Here is a 16,039-nt window from a genome sequence, read left to right on the forward strand (position 1 = left end):
TGACATGTTTGGTTTTCTTTTTTAAGCTCTCATCTACATAGCCTGTCCAACATGAGGAAGAGTATGGATGGACCCAGCTTCAATACAGTCCTGGGTTTTCAGTTCAGTCTTTGTTGGAGTCTTGGTTTTGTTCTGTGGTGGTTTTGCCTTTCCTGCACCAAACCTCAACCTGAAGTCATTTCTTCAGCTTCCTGTTGACTGTGTTTGTGTCATCCGGTCTATTTAAACTCAGCGGGTTTGCTTACTTGTTCTGGTATGCCCAGTAGCTTATGGTGGCTAATGTCAGCAAACTTTAGGTAGGCCTACATGGTAACTGACATTTCAAAGTATGTTGCTGACTTTATGACTCTTCTCTACCTGTGCTACTGTTAAGCTAATTTGTTTTGCATTTATTGTCTCATAATTGTCACTTGTGGTCACAGTAGCTGCTGTTCACTGATAACCTGCCATACTTCTGGCAGAAAGTCTCAAGTTTATTTCCTTGTGGAGAGCAAATCAAGATCTCCACAAGAAGTCCGAGCAGCACTGGAGGTTGAAAAGTTGATGGTATCTCTGACCAGCAGTCTCACCACTTTTATCCTGGAGGCCATATCGTAGGACATGGGAGGGCCTGGGCGTGGTTAAAGATCTGTGGTCACCAGTTGGCAAATGTCCTTGAGGATGTTTGTATTTCACAGGCTGTGAATAAATGATAAGCCATGTTTGAACAGGAAATCTTCAGAGGGAATACGATTGTCATCCACACAACAAACTGTGCCCAGTCCTGTCTGTGATGGAGTGCTGCAGTGTTGGCCAAATATAATAACAGCATTCTTTAAACAGGTTTAAGCCGTCTACTCAATCGGTGAAGGCGCAATAGCCGGCATTAATTTAGTTAATTTGTGTTTCTACCTCCACCTCATGTGCTTGACAGTTGTCTTGAGTAAAGATCTTATTTATTTTCTCTAATTATAATCAAGACTTTCAGCAGGAGACTTACTCTGAGTTTTGTAATCTCCCTTGAAATCATCGGGAATATTTCTGCTTGTCATTAGAGAATCTTATTTAGCAGTAAATCATGGATCCGACTGATGAGCAGTAAGACTCATACTGCCATGCTGCTGCTTCACTCGTCACTGTGTAAACCGGATTGTTCCTTTTATTATAAATTCAGCTGTTTAATAATACTTCCCTAGTTTCGTTCATCATTTATTAGCAATGCACTACTCAAACTTGTATAAATAGTTCTGAAAGAGTTGAGATCTAAATACTGCAAGGCTCTCAGTGGTTCCAAATAGGCCCGTGTCATTTGACTTGTGAGTTAAATTAGACTCATAATTTTAATGACAATATAATGTCAGCTTTTTTCTGAGAGTAAGAGAGATATGACAAAGAAAAAGAGCAACTAAAATAGCAATAAAAGGGAAAACAGATGTTAAACTGTAGGTGAGCTTAACTTTTATGAGGCAATATTTGCTCCAAAACTACACATATGATGTGCCAGCCACATTATATCTTCAAAAAGTGGCACAAACAGTGGTGTTTTATCTGCCTCATTTACCACAAACCAAACAAGGGGCGTGGTGTTGGAGGGTGTGCACATGGACTCAGAATGGCCTTACTCACGTTCTCATGACGTATCCATAATGTGAAACTCGGGATATATAAAAAGTGTATGCACTTTTATTTCATCTATTTTGACAGTATTTTATTTTGAATTCATTATCAGCCCCTTTTACTTTATTTTTTGCCCCTCGCCCCTATTTCCATCGGTTATTTCCAGTCGTTCATACGTCACTGTTTAGCAGAAGAACCCATCAACACAGTCTCTCTCTCACACACACACACACACACACATACACGAGAGGCAGAGAGTGGTGACAAGCCTGTGGCCACGCTTTTTCCTGTTGCAGAGTTTCAGTGCGCACCTTCAAACTTCTCCACACCAACCGAACACGAGCAGCGGTGCCATAGCAGAGGATTTACAACGTTTGTTTTTTTAATCAGTATTTTTCACTATACATTTAAGTCTCTGGGGTAAAGGCATCCGGTGCTTTCACTTTTTAATGTGCGCTGTCAGCCAACTTCTGACTTAGTGTTCTTATTTGCATACTCACAATAAGGTAAGACATCTTTTTCTGCAGGCTCTGTTTTAAATGTATCTGTCTCAGTTGATGTTTGGACCGTTTTCTAACACGAGTAGTAACAGTTTAAGGTGTTTAATCTATAATCTATGCATAACGACAGTTTTATATAGTTGAACTAAAGCACTACATCAGTTATTTATTATTCTGTAAGGAAGCTTGACTGTGTCAGGGTTGTGGAGTTTTTATGGTTTTGTGGTTGAAGTTAAAGAAAAAGTACATAATGCATAAAGTCACTATAATTAGTAGCTGTAATTATGAAAGTGTGTGTATTCATCTCAGTTTAAAAGGCTAATGAAAGCAAATGAACACATGATCAGTGCTGAAGCCTGTTCACCATCACTTAACATCTATTACATTATTATATTACGTCAAACTCATAACGTACTCTGTAATGATTGTTCAGTATTGGCTCACATGCTGTTTATGTATCTGTTGTCCTATCTGTTCCTGCTATCAGGATTTCACAACATGAAGTCAGTGCCTGCTGCTTTAGTTATCCACACAGTGCTTTGGCCAGTAGTAATACATCAGCTTTTCTTTTTTGTTTTCATTTGACTTTGCTGGAGCTGAGCTGGTGCATTGATTGACAAGGCAGAGACAGATGTGCCTTACAGCAGGAATTGCATGTTCTTATCACATCCTCCAAGGCTTTTAGGCACATTTAGCCACGATCATAACAAAGAGGAGTAGTTTTTGCCAAAGCAACCAACTGGTAGAAGGTTAAACAAGGGATCGCCAGGTGCATTGCTTATGTTGTAACCTATAAACTTCAGCGTTGGGGATAAGCTACGTAAGTTATTTTTTTTTTCTCACTTTAACTTTGAGGAATTTCTTTTCTTGTGCAGGTTCAGAAACTTTTGCAGCCTCTTGAGGTCTTAAATGGTTGGATGCTGTTGCTTTACAAACACGTAGGATAAAGCTTGTTTTTTAAATACCTTGGCCGGTGAGAATGTTTCAACAATAGAGTAGAACTGTGGTCAGATATACAACCAATCAGGATCACTGCTGTGGAGCTACTACATGGCTATGTGTGGCCCACAGAAGGAGATAAATGGCCGTTTTTACTGTTTTCTTTACATTTGTAACACTGTCGATGTGTCTTTACATTTCCATGTAAGGACACTAAAGTTCAGGTCTTTTACCAAGCTTTCTTCTTATACGGTACAAATGAGGCCAATTTAATTGAGAAATCTCTTTCTAATCAGGAACAAGCCTGAAGCACCACAGACAGGAAGATTCTGAGTAAGTAGGGAATATAAAGCAATAACCAACACATTTTAGCTGAACAGTGAACTAAATGTGAGTTTCCATACGTCAAATCTTTGTGGTTTGATATTACTCAATGGAGAATTCCCCAATAACTGAATTTAACTCAACTGAAACAGCAAATGTAATCATTATTATTATTAACACACCTTTCCTTAGACACAGCTACACCCACTTTAAAGAATTGGGAAGAAGGTCAGGGAGCATTCTCATGGGCTCCAAGTATGACTCAAGACTGTAGTGGTCAGTTTGATTGGTAATTGTGTGGTGAGATTACACTCATCAGTGTCACATTAATCTATGGATTACTTTCTGACACGGTGGGTGTGATTGATAATGATTGGATTTGAAATTATTCTGGTCTCGGAGACATGCTGACGTAAGGCACCCAGAATGGTGCCGGCATCGCTCCTATAGTGACCAAATCTCCCCTCCGTTGTCACAAAATCATTTGTTTGTCGTGCATTCAATCTTGTTGAATTGTATCTGGTCAAATGTTACTCACTGTATAGACCTTGGCAGGAAGTAGGTCAATTAACAAATCATTTACAAATCATTCTTTTCAACGTAGTCAATAACTTTTCAACATATGTCTGCTTTGTGCGCTCCTCAATTCAGAGGAGATAAGCGCAGGTTTTATTAATGTTTTTGTGTTTCAACCAACAGGATGAAACACGTGCCATATAGACTGAGTGAACTGCCATACAGCAGGTTCTATTACATAGTAATGCTGGCATTATAGCCTAACAAATACTGTATTTATTGAGTTTAAATGTTAAAAACATATTAAAAATAGATAAAAGCACAACAAAAACAAGCGTATTTTCCCCCCAAGATCCTTTAAAGGAATAGGTCAACATTTCTTTTGAATAAACTAATTCGCCCGGTATTGTTTAGCTAAGCTAACAGGCACATTTCTCACTCAAATTCATAGCAGGCTTCCACGAAAAACGTTACTTTCCTGCTGTAGTTCAAAGATACTCTCTAACTTCTAGAGAGAACATCTATAATACTGCACTACAGAATCAATGCAGCTTTGGTTATTATCTGACATGATCTGGAAACCTGTCTTTCTTTCTCTCCCCTGAGCTGTTGTAGCACAGTAAACTGAATATCTTGGCCTGCATTCCACTTAGACTCCTGTTTTTGTGGAGGCTATCTGAGGTTGTCATAATATGCCGTAATCTTCTTACAATATAGAGGAATTTAGCTAAATATCCTGACAAAAACGCAGTGATGATAACTTAACAAAGAGTTCCCGTGTTGGTACAACGGCTTTGAAATGTATAGGTGATGTAATCTGTGTAATTATCAGTGATTCTGGAGGGAAGCATGTCTGTGACGGGAATGATTAGTGTGTGGAAGGCTTTCGGGAACCTTTTCCTGAAATAAAAGGGGCATTGTTGGACTGTCTGCTTTGGCCCTGTATAGAAAACAAACTGTACGCCTGTCTTCCAGAGATAGATAGCTTTTTTTCTGATCTGTTTGGTAACCTGCAATCTGTTTGTACAGGCTCGACGACTGAGATTGTGTTCTCTCTCCGGACCACTGCTCTTAATTTGGCAGCCATCGGGCAAAACTCCCAGACCCTTCCTCCTCAATATTCTGCCACCGTCTGTGGCAAAGTTTACCAAACTGAACACAAAAGGGCCGAAGACAGTTGCAGAGAAAAAGAAGAAGACTGACTGGTAAAAAAAATCAGGCAACATAGGTGTCATGTTTGTGGAGAGAACTTCCTGCCTTGGCTGTCTTCCTGTGACACAATCACTGTTCCTTTAAGTCGTACTCTGCAGTTTGGCCAGAGGGTATTTTTGTCTAAAAACAAGTCAAGCAGCTGAGTTTGTGGGATGAGAGCACAAAGAAAGCAAATAAGAAGAAAAAACAACCATGCTGAAGAATGATCAGCTGATCTATATTGGCCTGGAGCTGGTGATCGCTTGCCTGTCTGTGGCGGGGAACGTCCTCGTCTGCTGGGCCGTCTGCCTCAACTCCAACCTGCAGAGCATTACCAACTTCTTTGTGGTGTCGCTGGCAGTGGCTGATATTGCTGTGGGGCTGCTTGCAATTCCCTTCGCTATCACTATTAGGTATTGTTTGTTGTTTCATTTAAATATTTGTTAATTATGTTATTTTTTTATGGGACTTAAATTCAGTATAATCTTGAGTGAAAGTGTAAAAAATGACATTAAAAGTCTGGGACTGATTGAGGGTAATGACTTTAGGATCATTGCTTTATTACATTTGTAAGAATGTACTATTTATGTTTTTTTTTTTAATCACCTGTGATGCTTTTTCGCAATCCCACATCAGTACCGGCTTCTGTGCCAACTTCTACGGCTGCCTGTTCATCGCTTGCTTCGTCCTCATACTCACCCAGAGCTCCATCTTCAGCCTTCTGGCCATCGCTGTCGACCGCTACATCGCTATCAAGAACCCACTCAGGTGAGAGGAAACAAAAAGGTCACACCAACTGAAAACTGAAACAGATATGGCTTCCCACGCTGTCACTTTAACCAAAATCACTTTTCAAACTCTGGGACTTCCTGATCGAGCTGCATTTTGTTGTGTTTTACCTGAAATATTTTTCTTTTGCCGTTAGTTGTAAACTGTTCACCTACATTTTGATTTCAATTCTCTTTTTACACACAAGTCAGTGGATTGAGGGGCGTCCAAAGCACATATGCAGTGTAGCAAAACACATTGAATTATAGAGAGATTTTATTGAATTAAGGCGTATCTGGCCGGCTGTGGGCAGACGTAGATGTATGTCTCCACAGGCTTTATTGGGTTACTGTTTGTGTGCTGTTTGAGGAATAAAATCTTTTTAAGCCTTTGATCATTTTAATCCATGTAAATCAACACCATTCAAATTCTACTTCTTTAAAATGTTTCACTTATCTGAACAAAGCACCTTGTTCTGGCATTTTGACACTCTGTTGACTTGTATTGTTCATCTGTGTGTGTTCAAAATTACTGTTGTTTAGTCACAGCTGCATTCTTTGCTCCTGCCTTGAGAGGATATGTCATTGAGTAAGCCACAGCAGGTGACACATTGGATAAGCAGTTGCATAACGGCTTCTGCGCGTGTTTGCGTGCCCATGCTGGAGCCACAACTCCTAGCTGGAACCACAGACCGGAGAGCTAATAATTCATCAGAGTTTTAGGAGGCTTAATATAACCTACTGGCCGCCACACTGGCCATGAACGATCTCAGTCACATGGGACAATGGCTGTAGGTGAGGGGATTTTGATTTCATGTGTTCATGCTGATTCTCTATTTTTATTCCTCCAGCCTCATGTCTGAATGTAACAATGTGCACATCAATGCTGCCAAACACAATCTTCAAAAACAGCCAATAATTTGAGGATGTAGCAAAAATCATGAAAAGAGGAACTTTAAATGTTGAAAGCAGGATTACAAAAAAAAAAGCAGGTCCAGCTGTCTGGATATTAATAGCTCAGATGGCCTGCCTACACGTGACAGATCTGAATTTATATCAAAACCAAAAATAGAGTTTATTTTGTTTGTATCCTTCTGCCAGTGAAATAGACCAAAGGAAAAAGCTGACTTAAATATTATAACATAAAGCTATTGTACAGTTAAGTTAATACAATCTTATCAGCGATTGCATTGTTAAATAAATGCCCTCGTCATTTTGTTATTACAGTAAATCATGTGATATTAACATTTGTCTGCATTGTTCGGAAGCTCTTACATGACCTGACTGAATGACAAACTCTTCAGAGTCTTGCACTAATATCAGAACTTTGATGAGAAAGAAGTGTGGCGCTACATTACGGTTGAGGAAGGAAATTCACTTTATTGTAGAATCATGCACACACGTCACGAGTCATGCAGCAACACACAGCAACATTTCACTCAGTTTGCTTACAGAGCTAACAGATCCACGGATGATGCCATCGCCACGGTCCTTCACACAGCTGTGAGCCACCTAGAAGTCCCAGGGAACTACATCAGGATGCTGTTTGTCGATTTTAGCTCAGCTTTTAATACCATCATACCTGACATACTAGTGGAAAAACTGTCAAGCCTAGGTTTCCCCCCCATCATCTGCGCCTGGATAAACAATTTCCTAACAGACCGTCCTCAGACAGTGAAAATAGGCCCTTATTGCTCCTCCACCCGCACCCTTAGCACTGGCTCCCCGCAGGGCTGCGTGCTGAGCCCTCTACTCTACACACTCTACACACACGACTGCTCTCCCATTCACCCCTCCAACTCCATTATAACATTTGCAGATGACACCACTGTGGTCGGCCAAATATATAAGGGAGACGACGAGTCGGCATACAGAGACGAGATCCTGAAGCTGTCTGCGTGGTGTTCAGCTAACAACCTACATCTGAACACAAGCAAAACAAAAGAAATCATCATAGACTTCAGAACACACCGTCCAGAACCCGCCCCCCTTCACCTCAATGGAGAGAGAGTGGAGAGGGTCCCCACCTTTAAGTTCCTGGGGGTTCAAATCTCGGAGAGCCTCAGCTGGACAACACACACCACTGCAGCAGTTAAGAAGGCCCAGCAGCGACTACACTTCCTGAGGGTGCTACGGAGGAACAGACTGAACAAGAAGCTGCTGGTGTCCTTCTACCGGGCGACCATCGAGAGCTGTCATACTCCATCTCTGTGTGGTATGCTGGATGTTCAGCTGCGGACAAGAAAGCCCTGCAGAGAGTGATTAGGATGGCAGAGAAAACCGTTGGCTGCCTCCTGCCCTCTCTGGAACACATCTCCACCTCCCGCTGCCTCAGCAGAGCAAACAAAATAATAAAGGACAGCTCTCACCCAGGTCACAGACTGTTCTCTCTCCTGCCTTCTCACAGACAAACAGACTAAAAAACAGTTTCTACCCCTGGGCCGTCAGGCTGCTTAACCTCCACACCTAATGCAACAACCATAACCATCTTCACACACATACTCACTCTGATTGCACTTTTAAAAAGTATAAACTATTTTTATATCAATATTTTTAACAATTTATTCCCCCGTATGATTGCTTATGTTGTCTGTCCTACTGCCGTGTTTTTAATGTTATGTATGTCTTTGTATTTTTTGCACACTGAGACAGAGTTTCACTCTGAATCTCGTTGTACTTTGTATAATGACAATAAAATACTTTAACTTTAACTTTATTTAAAAGCCAGTAATGCAATGATAAAATTAAATAAATAGCGCATGTAGGGTTGAATGCACGACCATTTTCTCCTCATTTAAATCACCTTATATTGACTTTGCCATACAGGGATACTATCACATGGAGATAAGATATAACAACTAGCACTTATATGTCATTGTGCTCTGCTCAACCTTTCAGGTACAACAGCCTGGTGACAGGACAGAGGGCAAAGGGCATCATCGCATTGTGCTGGGTCCTCTCTGTGGGCATCGGCCTGACACCGATGCTGGGCTGGAACAGAGGTGGGAGATTCATTTTTTTTACCAAATATAAACCCAACTTACCCCCGCCTGTATAAAAACATTAATGTGGCATCTGTTACATTGTCCTTAGGGGTCTGGGGAGATGGTTGGAATATTTTACTTTATATTTGTTTCATTGTCCGTTGTTTGAAGCCAGAAAATCTGAATTTTGGGAAACAGTTAATCAAAGTAAACACATCTCCAAACTTACTCTGCTTTAAGCCTCGACATCATTTCTAGAACAACCATTTACAAATACGTTAGACATACGAGAGGGAGGAAATGCAGGCAAAAAGACACTTAGGGGACATGGGAGGAAATGTGTATTGTATTAGAAAGAGCTCAAGTTCACATCAATTCTGACAATTAGAGGAAATTTGTATTGTATTAGAAAGTGCACAAGTTCACTTCAATACTGACAATTAGAGGAAATGCATCTGGCATGTTGGTTTCAATCCAGTAGTGTTGTTACTGCTCAGATGAGTTTTGAGAGGTCTGATGTCCAAACCATGCACATTAACTTGCCATGATTAAATGAAAAATGTTTTACGAATATAATTTTTATTTTGTTATGGAAACATTGATTTTTGTTAGTTAGATAGATAGATGTACTTTATTGATCCCAAATTGGGAAATTCTTGTGTTACAGCAGCAGCAGGTTTCCGGGCATTGCACAGGAGTAAAACAATACAGAGTAAATATATACGTACCAACATGAAACAGATATATATCTATAGAGTATCTTTAGAATACACAAATCACAAAATCATAGGATAGACATACTATTTACATTAGACATTATAAAAAGATAAAGCTGCCATTGATCCTGGCTCTTTTCTACAGGTTGGAATACCACCGCTGCAGTCGGCAGCCGTACCTGCCCAGAAGGCTTGACGGAGTGCCTGTTTGAAGGAGTGGTAACCCTGGACTACATGGTCTATTTCAATTTCTTCGGCTGTGTGCTGGTGCCCCTGGTGGTCATGCTGGTCATCTATGCCCATATCTTCATGGCCGCTCGGCGCCAGCTCCGACTGATGGGGCTCAAAGTTGCACACGCGCCCGCTCCTGGAGAAATAACCTCGTCATCGAGCTCATCTCGTTCGACCCTGCAGAAGGAAGTGCAAGCAGCCAAATCACTGGCCATCATTGTCGGTTTGTTCGCTCTATGTTGGCTTCCGCTGCACATCATTAACTGTTTCAACCACCTGTGTCCAGACTGCGAGCGCGTACATATCTGGGTGATGAATATTGCCATCATCTTCTCTCATGGTAACTCTGTCGTGAATCCCTTCATCTACGCTTATCGCATTCGGGAGTTCAGGCAGACCTTCCGGAGGATCCTGTACCAGCACATCCTCGGGAAGAGGGTTGGACGTGGGGTTGGTAGTGATGATATCAGGGGTATTGGGAGCAGCAGTATCATGCAGACTTCCTCCTATACCAGCAAAGAGGGTTTATCATGTGGCACAGTAGTAAATAGCTACATCCTGGACCCCAGTCCTGACCGAACTCCACCAAAAGCTGCTCATGAAGCATCTTGCCATTGGACATCAAAGTTAGATTCTGCACCGAGCAGATACATACCCAACGGACACCAAATAAATGTTAGCACCATTCCAGGAACACAGCAGCAGCCATACATTGCTGTTCAGGATGGAGTAGAGTCAGTCTCATACCTGAAAGGAACAGCAGATGTTTTGGAGGTGAAAGACAGCGGGAGTTGCATTGCTTTTGTGAATGTTCAGGCTCTCTCCCTGGAACAGACTGACTGCGTCCGCTCAACAGAGCTTGCTGAAGTCTCATGACAAATATATTTAGGTATTTAAAGGGGACATATTGTGCTTATTTCATCATTTTCTTTTGAAAATCACCCTAACCCTAACCCTAACCCTACTACAACATGTTTACGTGCTTTAATGTTCAAAAAACATATAATACTTTTGTTCATACTGTCTGTCCGTCTGAATATAGCTGTAACGCTTTAGCGCCTGTCTCTTTAATCCCCCCTCTTGAAAAAGCCCAGTCTGCTCTGAATGGCTTGCAAGAAAAATTAGGCGCAATTGTGCAAAGTTAGTTTTCCAGCCGAAGGTGGAGATACGTACTCAGATTGCGGGCGATATACTTTAATGAGCCTGCATGGGACAAAGGAACGCGAGCCAAACCTTTTTTAATCTGGTGTTTTCCGACCGAGGCAGCCCACACTTATTACACAGTGTGCGGGTTGACAGGCACTTCAGATACCCACATATATCTGCACAACTGAGTTTTTCATAATATGTCCCCTTTAAAATATATTTATATTGCCATAACACATATAACAGTGTGCTAACATGACAATAAGAAGAATGATCAATGAAGCCATATATACATCTACAGTAATGCCATCTTTGTCACTTTTTGAAGTCTCACAAACTGGAATCTCTTGACCTGCTTTATTACTTTTTGTAACCAGCCATCTCTGAGTTGGATCACATCTACAAGCAGTTTCTACAACGAGTTTATTTAAAATGGGCTCATACTTATTGTCTTTACATGCAGTATAACAACATCCATGCATTTCTTCTCAGATAAGTGCTTTATCAACTGTACTGTACCTTGTAATGCATTTTTAAGAGACTTTAAACACTTAAATTCTTTAAACAGCTTCTTTTTTATTTTTATAATGTTGCATCAGGTCACCTTTTGTAATGGTCATCTGTTTGTACTCACTGGAAAATTAAAAGTCTTAAATACTTAATAGTTCACTGTTTTTCATCAGCTGAGGTCTTTTTCTGCTAAAGAATGAACCAGTTATAAGGCATTCCTCAAAGTGCGGGATAGCTACAGAACATTTGATGTTGCTAGTTTGATCAGTGATTTAATCATTTCCAGGAAACACGCTGCTGATTCAACCAACTTTTTGACATATGCAGCAAAGGCACCCGATGTATACAGGTTAGTTACCAACCATCCAAAACAAAGAGATGTTTGATCTTATCAACTATCACCCCATATCCCGGTAGTGTGACAGAGTCAGTCTTGTACAAATAGACAGCATGAAAAACACACACACACACACACACATGTAAAGTACATACACATGACCGCAGACGACTCAGTAAGAGGTGTTTACAGAGTAGCCTGACCGCTGACGCCAGTCGATGAGCCTAATGCATGATGATGTCTTTTATTATGCCATTACGCTTTCTCTGTCCTCATTACAAAGCCCTTCCATTGTGGTAAAGGGCCTGCATTAAGCTACATTTACGTACCTTAAAGCAATCCCAGAGACATGTCTCCAGGAATAACCTACATGGGTATGTATCTAGCTCATGTCCTGCATGTTTATTCAAAAACTGTGCATATCAGTTGTATAGTTTGTGGTCATGCCCAGGGGTATTAAATAGATAAAGCCATTTCGTTTTAAGGGTTAGCGTTGTTTGTTTGTGTGCTATTTTGATAAGGTTATATTGTTATATTGATGAGGTTATGGGTGATTCAAATCTGAGTCATTTCAATACAATAAAAAAACAAAACAAGGGACTGTTAAAGTTAGGCTACATGCTATAGCAGACGCCAAATCTACCTAATATATGCCATAATTTGTCTTTATTTGCAAACAAGGCTCCAGCAGGGTGCATGTATGGTCTTTATAGCATGCCATGCAGTAATAAACGGCTCTATGGGAAGCATTACGTTGGCATGCAACATGTTTGTGCGCTGTTTTACAAGCAAATTAGTAAAAAGAATAAGTTGCTTACGGGCAACAATGTTCTAGTGGATAGCCCTTGTTTCAGTGAGAGACCACGATGCGGAAAAATAAATAAGTGAATGCCAATTATTACCAGCTGAACTTTTTTATAAAAAAACAACAACCCACATATAAATACACCTAACATATAAGCCTATATAGCCTACATACATGCAATCATACCATAGACAGTAGGCTTTACGTACGTTATGCTTGCAGGCCTATACTCTTTATACGTAGTGCAAAGTGTAAGAAATACCCATGATGTCCAAAATAACAAAAGGATGCTCAAAGATACACACATTTAAGATGCATCCAAGTATTAAATACAATTATTGATTGATTTTTTCTTGTATAGTGAGTTGATTAACAAATCAGAGATGGTTTATATAGCATCTTTGATAAAACTGGCCCACTGTTTTAATAAAAGTCTAAATGTTCATTTTCATCAGTATCTTACACAAAATTAAACAAACCAGTATTTTATTAATAAAATGGAAACATTAGCTAAACCAGCGGTGTCAAACATGCGGCCCGGGGGCCAAAACCGGCCAAAACCGTTGTCGTTATTTATAAGTTATTATGCTATGATTTTACTGGTCCGGCCCACTTGAGATCAAATCGCGCTGTATGTGGCCCCTGAACTAAAATGAGTTTGACACCCGTGAGCTAAACATTTAAAAAATCAATCATAATCCCACAATGCACCGCATGATGCCACCGGAAGCACTTCCTTGAACCACTGTAGCATTGTGGGTAGGCGGAAAAGGCTCCAAAGCTACGCCAAAGCGACCATCGCACGTTGCAGAGTCGTTCAAGAAAGACACAACAACGACAAAGAAATCAGCGTCCAAGCCAGAAACAAGGTAACCGTCTTAACATATCTGACAAAACATCATACGCACTTAGTTTACCAACAATGGTGTGTGTCTGTGTTTATACGAGCTCATTCTATCAGTTGGCTAACATTGCTTCGCCTGTTTTCCGAAGTCAGTGGCTTCCGTAAATAATCAAATGTTAATATTAAATTAAGTATTTACTTTGCAACATGCATTGTTCTTGTTTTTCTTATTGCTTCTAAATAAGGGCGATGTATTCATTCTTGTTACGTAACGTTAGCGTTGTGTAATTCATGGAAGTCTAACGTTAGCTAAGTTGGCTAAATAGCTAGCGGCTAAGTGTCCCTTTTTAAAAAAAAGAAACCGGTCATATTTATCAGGCCTGAATTTTAAGCAATCTCACACTGCCTGCTGCTACAGGTATGAGATTACGATGAAGTTCATTGTAATGTAAGCAGGAGTTATGTTTTTGACTGAATTACGTACTGTAACTTTACCTGAGATGTCTAATGCAAATAATGGATTCACTTGAAACAATGACTGGGTCAGTTTGTGGTTTCTCAGCAGTTTCAATAACGTTGAGCAGAAGTCATTTCAAAAATATCTTAAAGAGTAGGTAGTTAGTGAAATGTATTATGGGAAAGCACACTGTAACATTTCCTCAAATACACGTTGTTTTTCAGGAACACAGTTGAAAGATGTCCATCGGTGTACCAATCAAAGTCCTGCATGAGGCAGAAGGACACATTGTGACCTGTGAGACCAACACTGGAGAAGTGTACAGGGGCAAGCTGATCGAGGCTGAGGACAACATGAACTGCCAGGTTGGTCCTTCATAAAAAAAAAAAAAGCTGAATAATAACCTCCTTACAGCTTGATTTCTGCACAGTTATGTAACATTTTGTATTTTACATTTTGGTTCCTTACATTTTAAGAACTAAATGGTTCAGGCAGATTACTTTAACCTAACTTTGGTACTGTTGTACTATTTTGATCATTGATTAAATGTACATAATTCAAACATCCAGCCTTTTTAAATGAGGATTTCCTGCTTTTATATGTAATATCACTGTAAGCTAAATATTTCTGGGTAATTGGATTCTTGGACAAACTAGACAGTTGAGTTTGCATCTAATGTTGCAATGGCCAAGTGTTTTGGGTGTTGCGTAGCATGGATAAAATTATCGATTTGACCGAGTGGACATATCGTCAGATTTTTGTTTTTAATCGATGCCAAAAGTAACATTAGAGACACCAGTTTTGTTTGTTACTGGTTTAACCCTGATTTGAACAGCTAATGGCATCCAAATAAATATAACGGTTTATATCTGCTTCTAGAAATTCATGTTACATTTACGATAACGGTAAAAAGATTGTCTTTTATCCGTGTGAGTGCGTGGCCTAAATCTCACATTTTCCTGTCCCCACAGATGTCCAATATAACAGTGACTTATCGTGATGGCCGGGTGGCACAGTTGGAACAAGTCTACATCCGTGGCAGCAAGATCCGCTTCCTGATCTTACCTGACATGTTAAAGAATGCTCCTATGTTAAAGAGTATGAAGAACAAGAACCAGGGATCTGGTGCAGGAAGGGGCAAGGCAGCTATTCTCAAAGCTCAAGGTGAGTGGAAAGATTTTGGACCAGTATCTTCCTGGCTATTCCCAAGGATGCTGTTTTTTGTTACCTCATTACTAATATCTAAGTACTACATTTTAGCAGTTTACACATTTAGTCACTTTTTGTGCATCAGAACTCAAACTTATCAGCAGAGGAAGGCTTTCCACAAATGCTGCTGAATCCCTTATGTTGCGTGTCAATGCACTTGACTTATAGATATGTTTAAGATGTCTCAAATATATTGTCCCATGGGTAAAGGTGGTACAAAATTAGACTTTTCTCAACATCTAACAAAACATTAGTTTCACAAAAGTAGCATTTGCTTGCATTATATCAAACATGTTTATTATCCACCTCCGGCATGGTTTCATTTACTTTGTATATCATCATTGTGGCAAAATTAGCGAAAAATAGGGATTTCTATAACCTGTAGTTTTGGTATAATTTGTCTTTTTCCTTATCTGCAGTGGCTGCAAGGGGTCGGGGCCGTGGTGGAATGGGAAGAGGCAATATCTTCCAGAAGAGGCGATAACTGCTCCAGCTGTGTTAACATTGTTGCATTGTATAGTCTTGTTCTTTAATTTTGTCTTTGGATTGAATATCTTTGGTATTTTTTTTTTTTTGCAGTCCTGTTTGCAGGTTATTGCTTTTTACTTTTATTTTTTATGAAAATAAACATTTTCCAATTTGATGTGTCCAGTCCTGGTTTACTCGATTTGGATCCTGGCAACAGCTACTAGTTTATCTTTTTTTCATTGTTGGGGTCATATTTACCAAATGGATGGTTCTCAGCATCCTACCTTCCCCAGTTAGATTTTGTATTGTAAATATAAGTAAATAAATAGTAAAGAAACATTTGGCGGGGTTGGCAAGATGCACAAGTTACACCTTGCATGTCCTAAATGCAAATTTGACTACATGTCTGGAAAATGCTCCAAATGTTCTTTGCTCATGTAAAACTAATATGGATATGAATATGGTGTAAAAACTCACTCACGGTGCAACTCTCCAGGAC

The 16,039-nt window shown here is 40.0% G+C and overlaps 2 protein-coding genes across 4 annotated transcripts; both read left to right on the forward strand.

Moving 5' to 3' along the window:
• Positions 1-1,845: 1,845 nt before the first annotated feature.
• adora2ab (adenosine A2a receptor b) lies at positions 1,846-11,572 on the forward strand. 3 transcript variants are annotated; one of them, XM_029445317.1, is made up of 6 exons: positions 1,846-2,102; positions 4,905-5,479; positions 5,703-5,834; positions 8,732-8,835; positions 9,488-9,529; positions 9,679-11,572. In XM_029445317.1, exons 2-6 carry the CDS (start codon positions 5,280-5,282, stop codon positions 10,638-10,640), a joined length of 1,440 nt encoding a protein of 479 aa, XP_029301177.1. In that variant the 5' UTR covers positions 1,846-2,102; positions 4,905-5,279; the 3' UTR covers positions 10,641-11,572. The 3 variants fall into 3 exon arrangements, with proteins under 3 accessions (XP_029301177.1, XP_029301176.1, XP_029301178.1); XM_029445316.1 differs by having other exon boundaries at positions 1,847-2,102; positions 9,485-9,529; XM_029445318.1 differs by lacking the exon at positions 9,488-9,529 and having other exon boundaries at positions 1,848-2,102.
• Positions 11,573-13,280: 1,708 nt separating this feature from the next.
• Positions 13,281-15,715, forward strand: snrpd3l (small nuclear ribonucleoprotein D3 polypeptide, like). Its single transcript, XM_029444858.1, has 4 exons — positions 13,281-13,431; positions 14,088-14,228; positions 14,835-15,027; positions 15,492-15,715. Exons 2-4 carry the CDS (start codon positions 14,103-14,105, stop codon positions 15,554-15,556), a joined length of 384 nt encoding a protein of 127 aa, XP_029300718.1. The 5' UTR covers positions 13,281-13,431; positions 14,088-14,102; the 3' UTR covers positions 15,557-15,715.
• The last annotated feature ends 324 nt before the right edge of the window (positions 15,716-16,039 follow it).

Source organism: Cottoperca gobio, chromosome 12 (assembly GCF_900634415.1).
Source record: "Cottoperca gobio chromosome 12, fCotGob3.1, whole genome shotgun sequence".
In the NCBI taxonomy this organism is placed as follows: domain Eukaryota; kingdom Metazoa; phylum Chordata; class Actinopteri; order Perciformes; family Bovichtidae; genus Cottoperca; species Cottoperca gobio.

Coding starts and splice junctions, on each gene's coding strand:
- snrpd3l (XM_029444858.1), top strand. CDS start 14,103: ATGTCCATCGGTGTACCAATCAAAGTCCTGCATGAGGCAGAAGGACAC. Junction 14,229..14,834: donor AGGACAACATGAACTGCCAG/GTTGGTCCTTCA, acceptor CTGTCCCCACAG/ATGTCCAATATAACAGTGAC. Junction 15,028..15,491: donor AGCTATTCTCAAAGCTCAAG/GTGAGTGGAAAG, acceptor CCTTATCTGCAG/TGGCTGCAAGGGGTCGGGGC.
- adora2ab (XM_029445316.1), top strand. CDS start 5,280: ATGCTGAAGAATGATCAGCTGATCTATATTGGCCTGGAGCTGGTGATC. Junction 5,480..5,702: donor CCCTTCGCTATCACTATTAG/GTATTGTTTGTT, acceptor ATCCCACATCAG/TACCGGCTTCTGTGCCAACT. Junction 5,835..8,731: donor GCTATCAAGAACCCACTCAG/GTGAGAGGAAAC, acceptor TCAACCTTTCAG/GTACAACAGCCTGGTGACAG.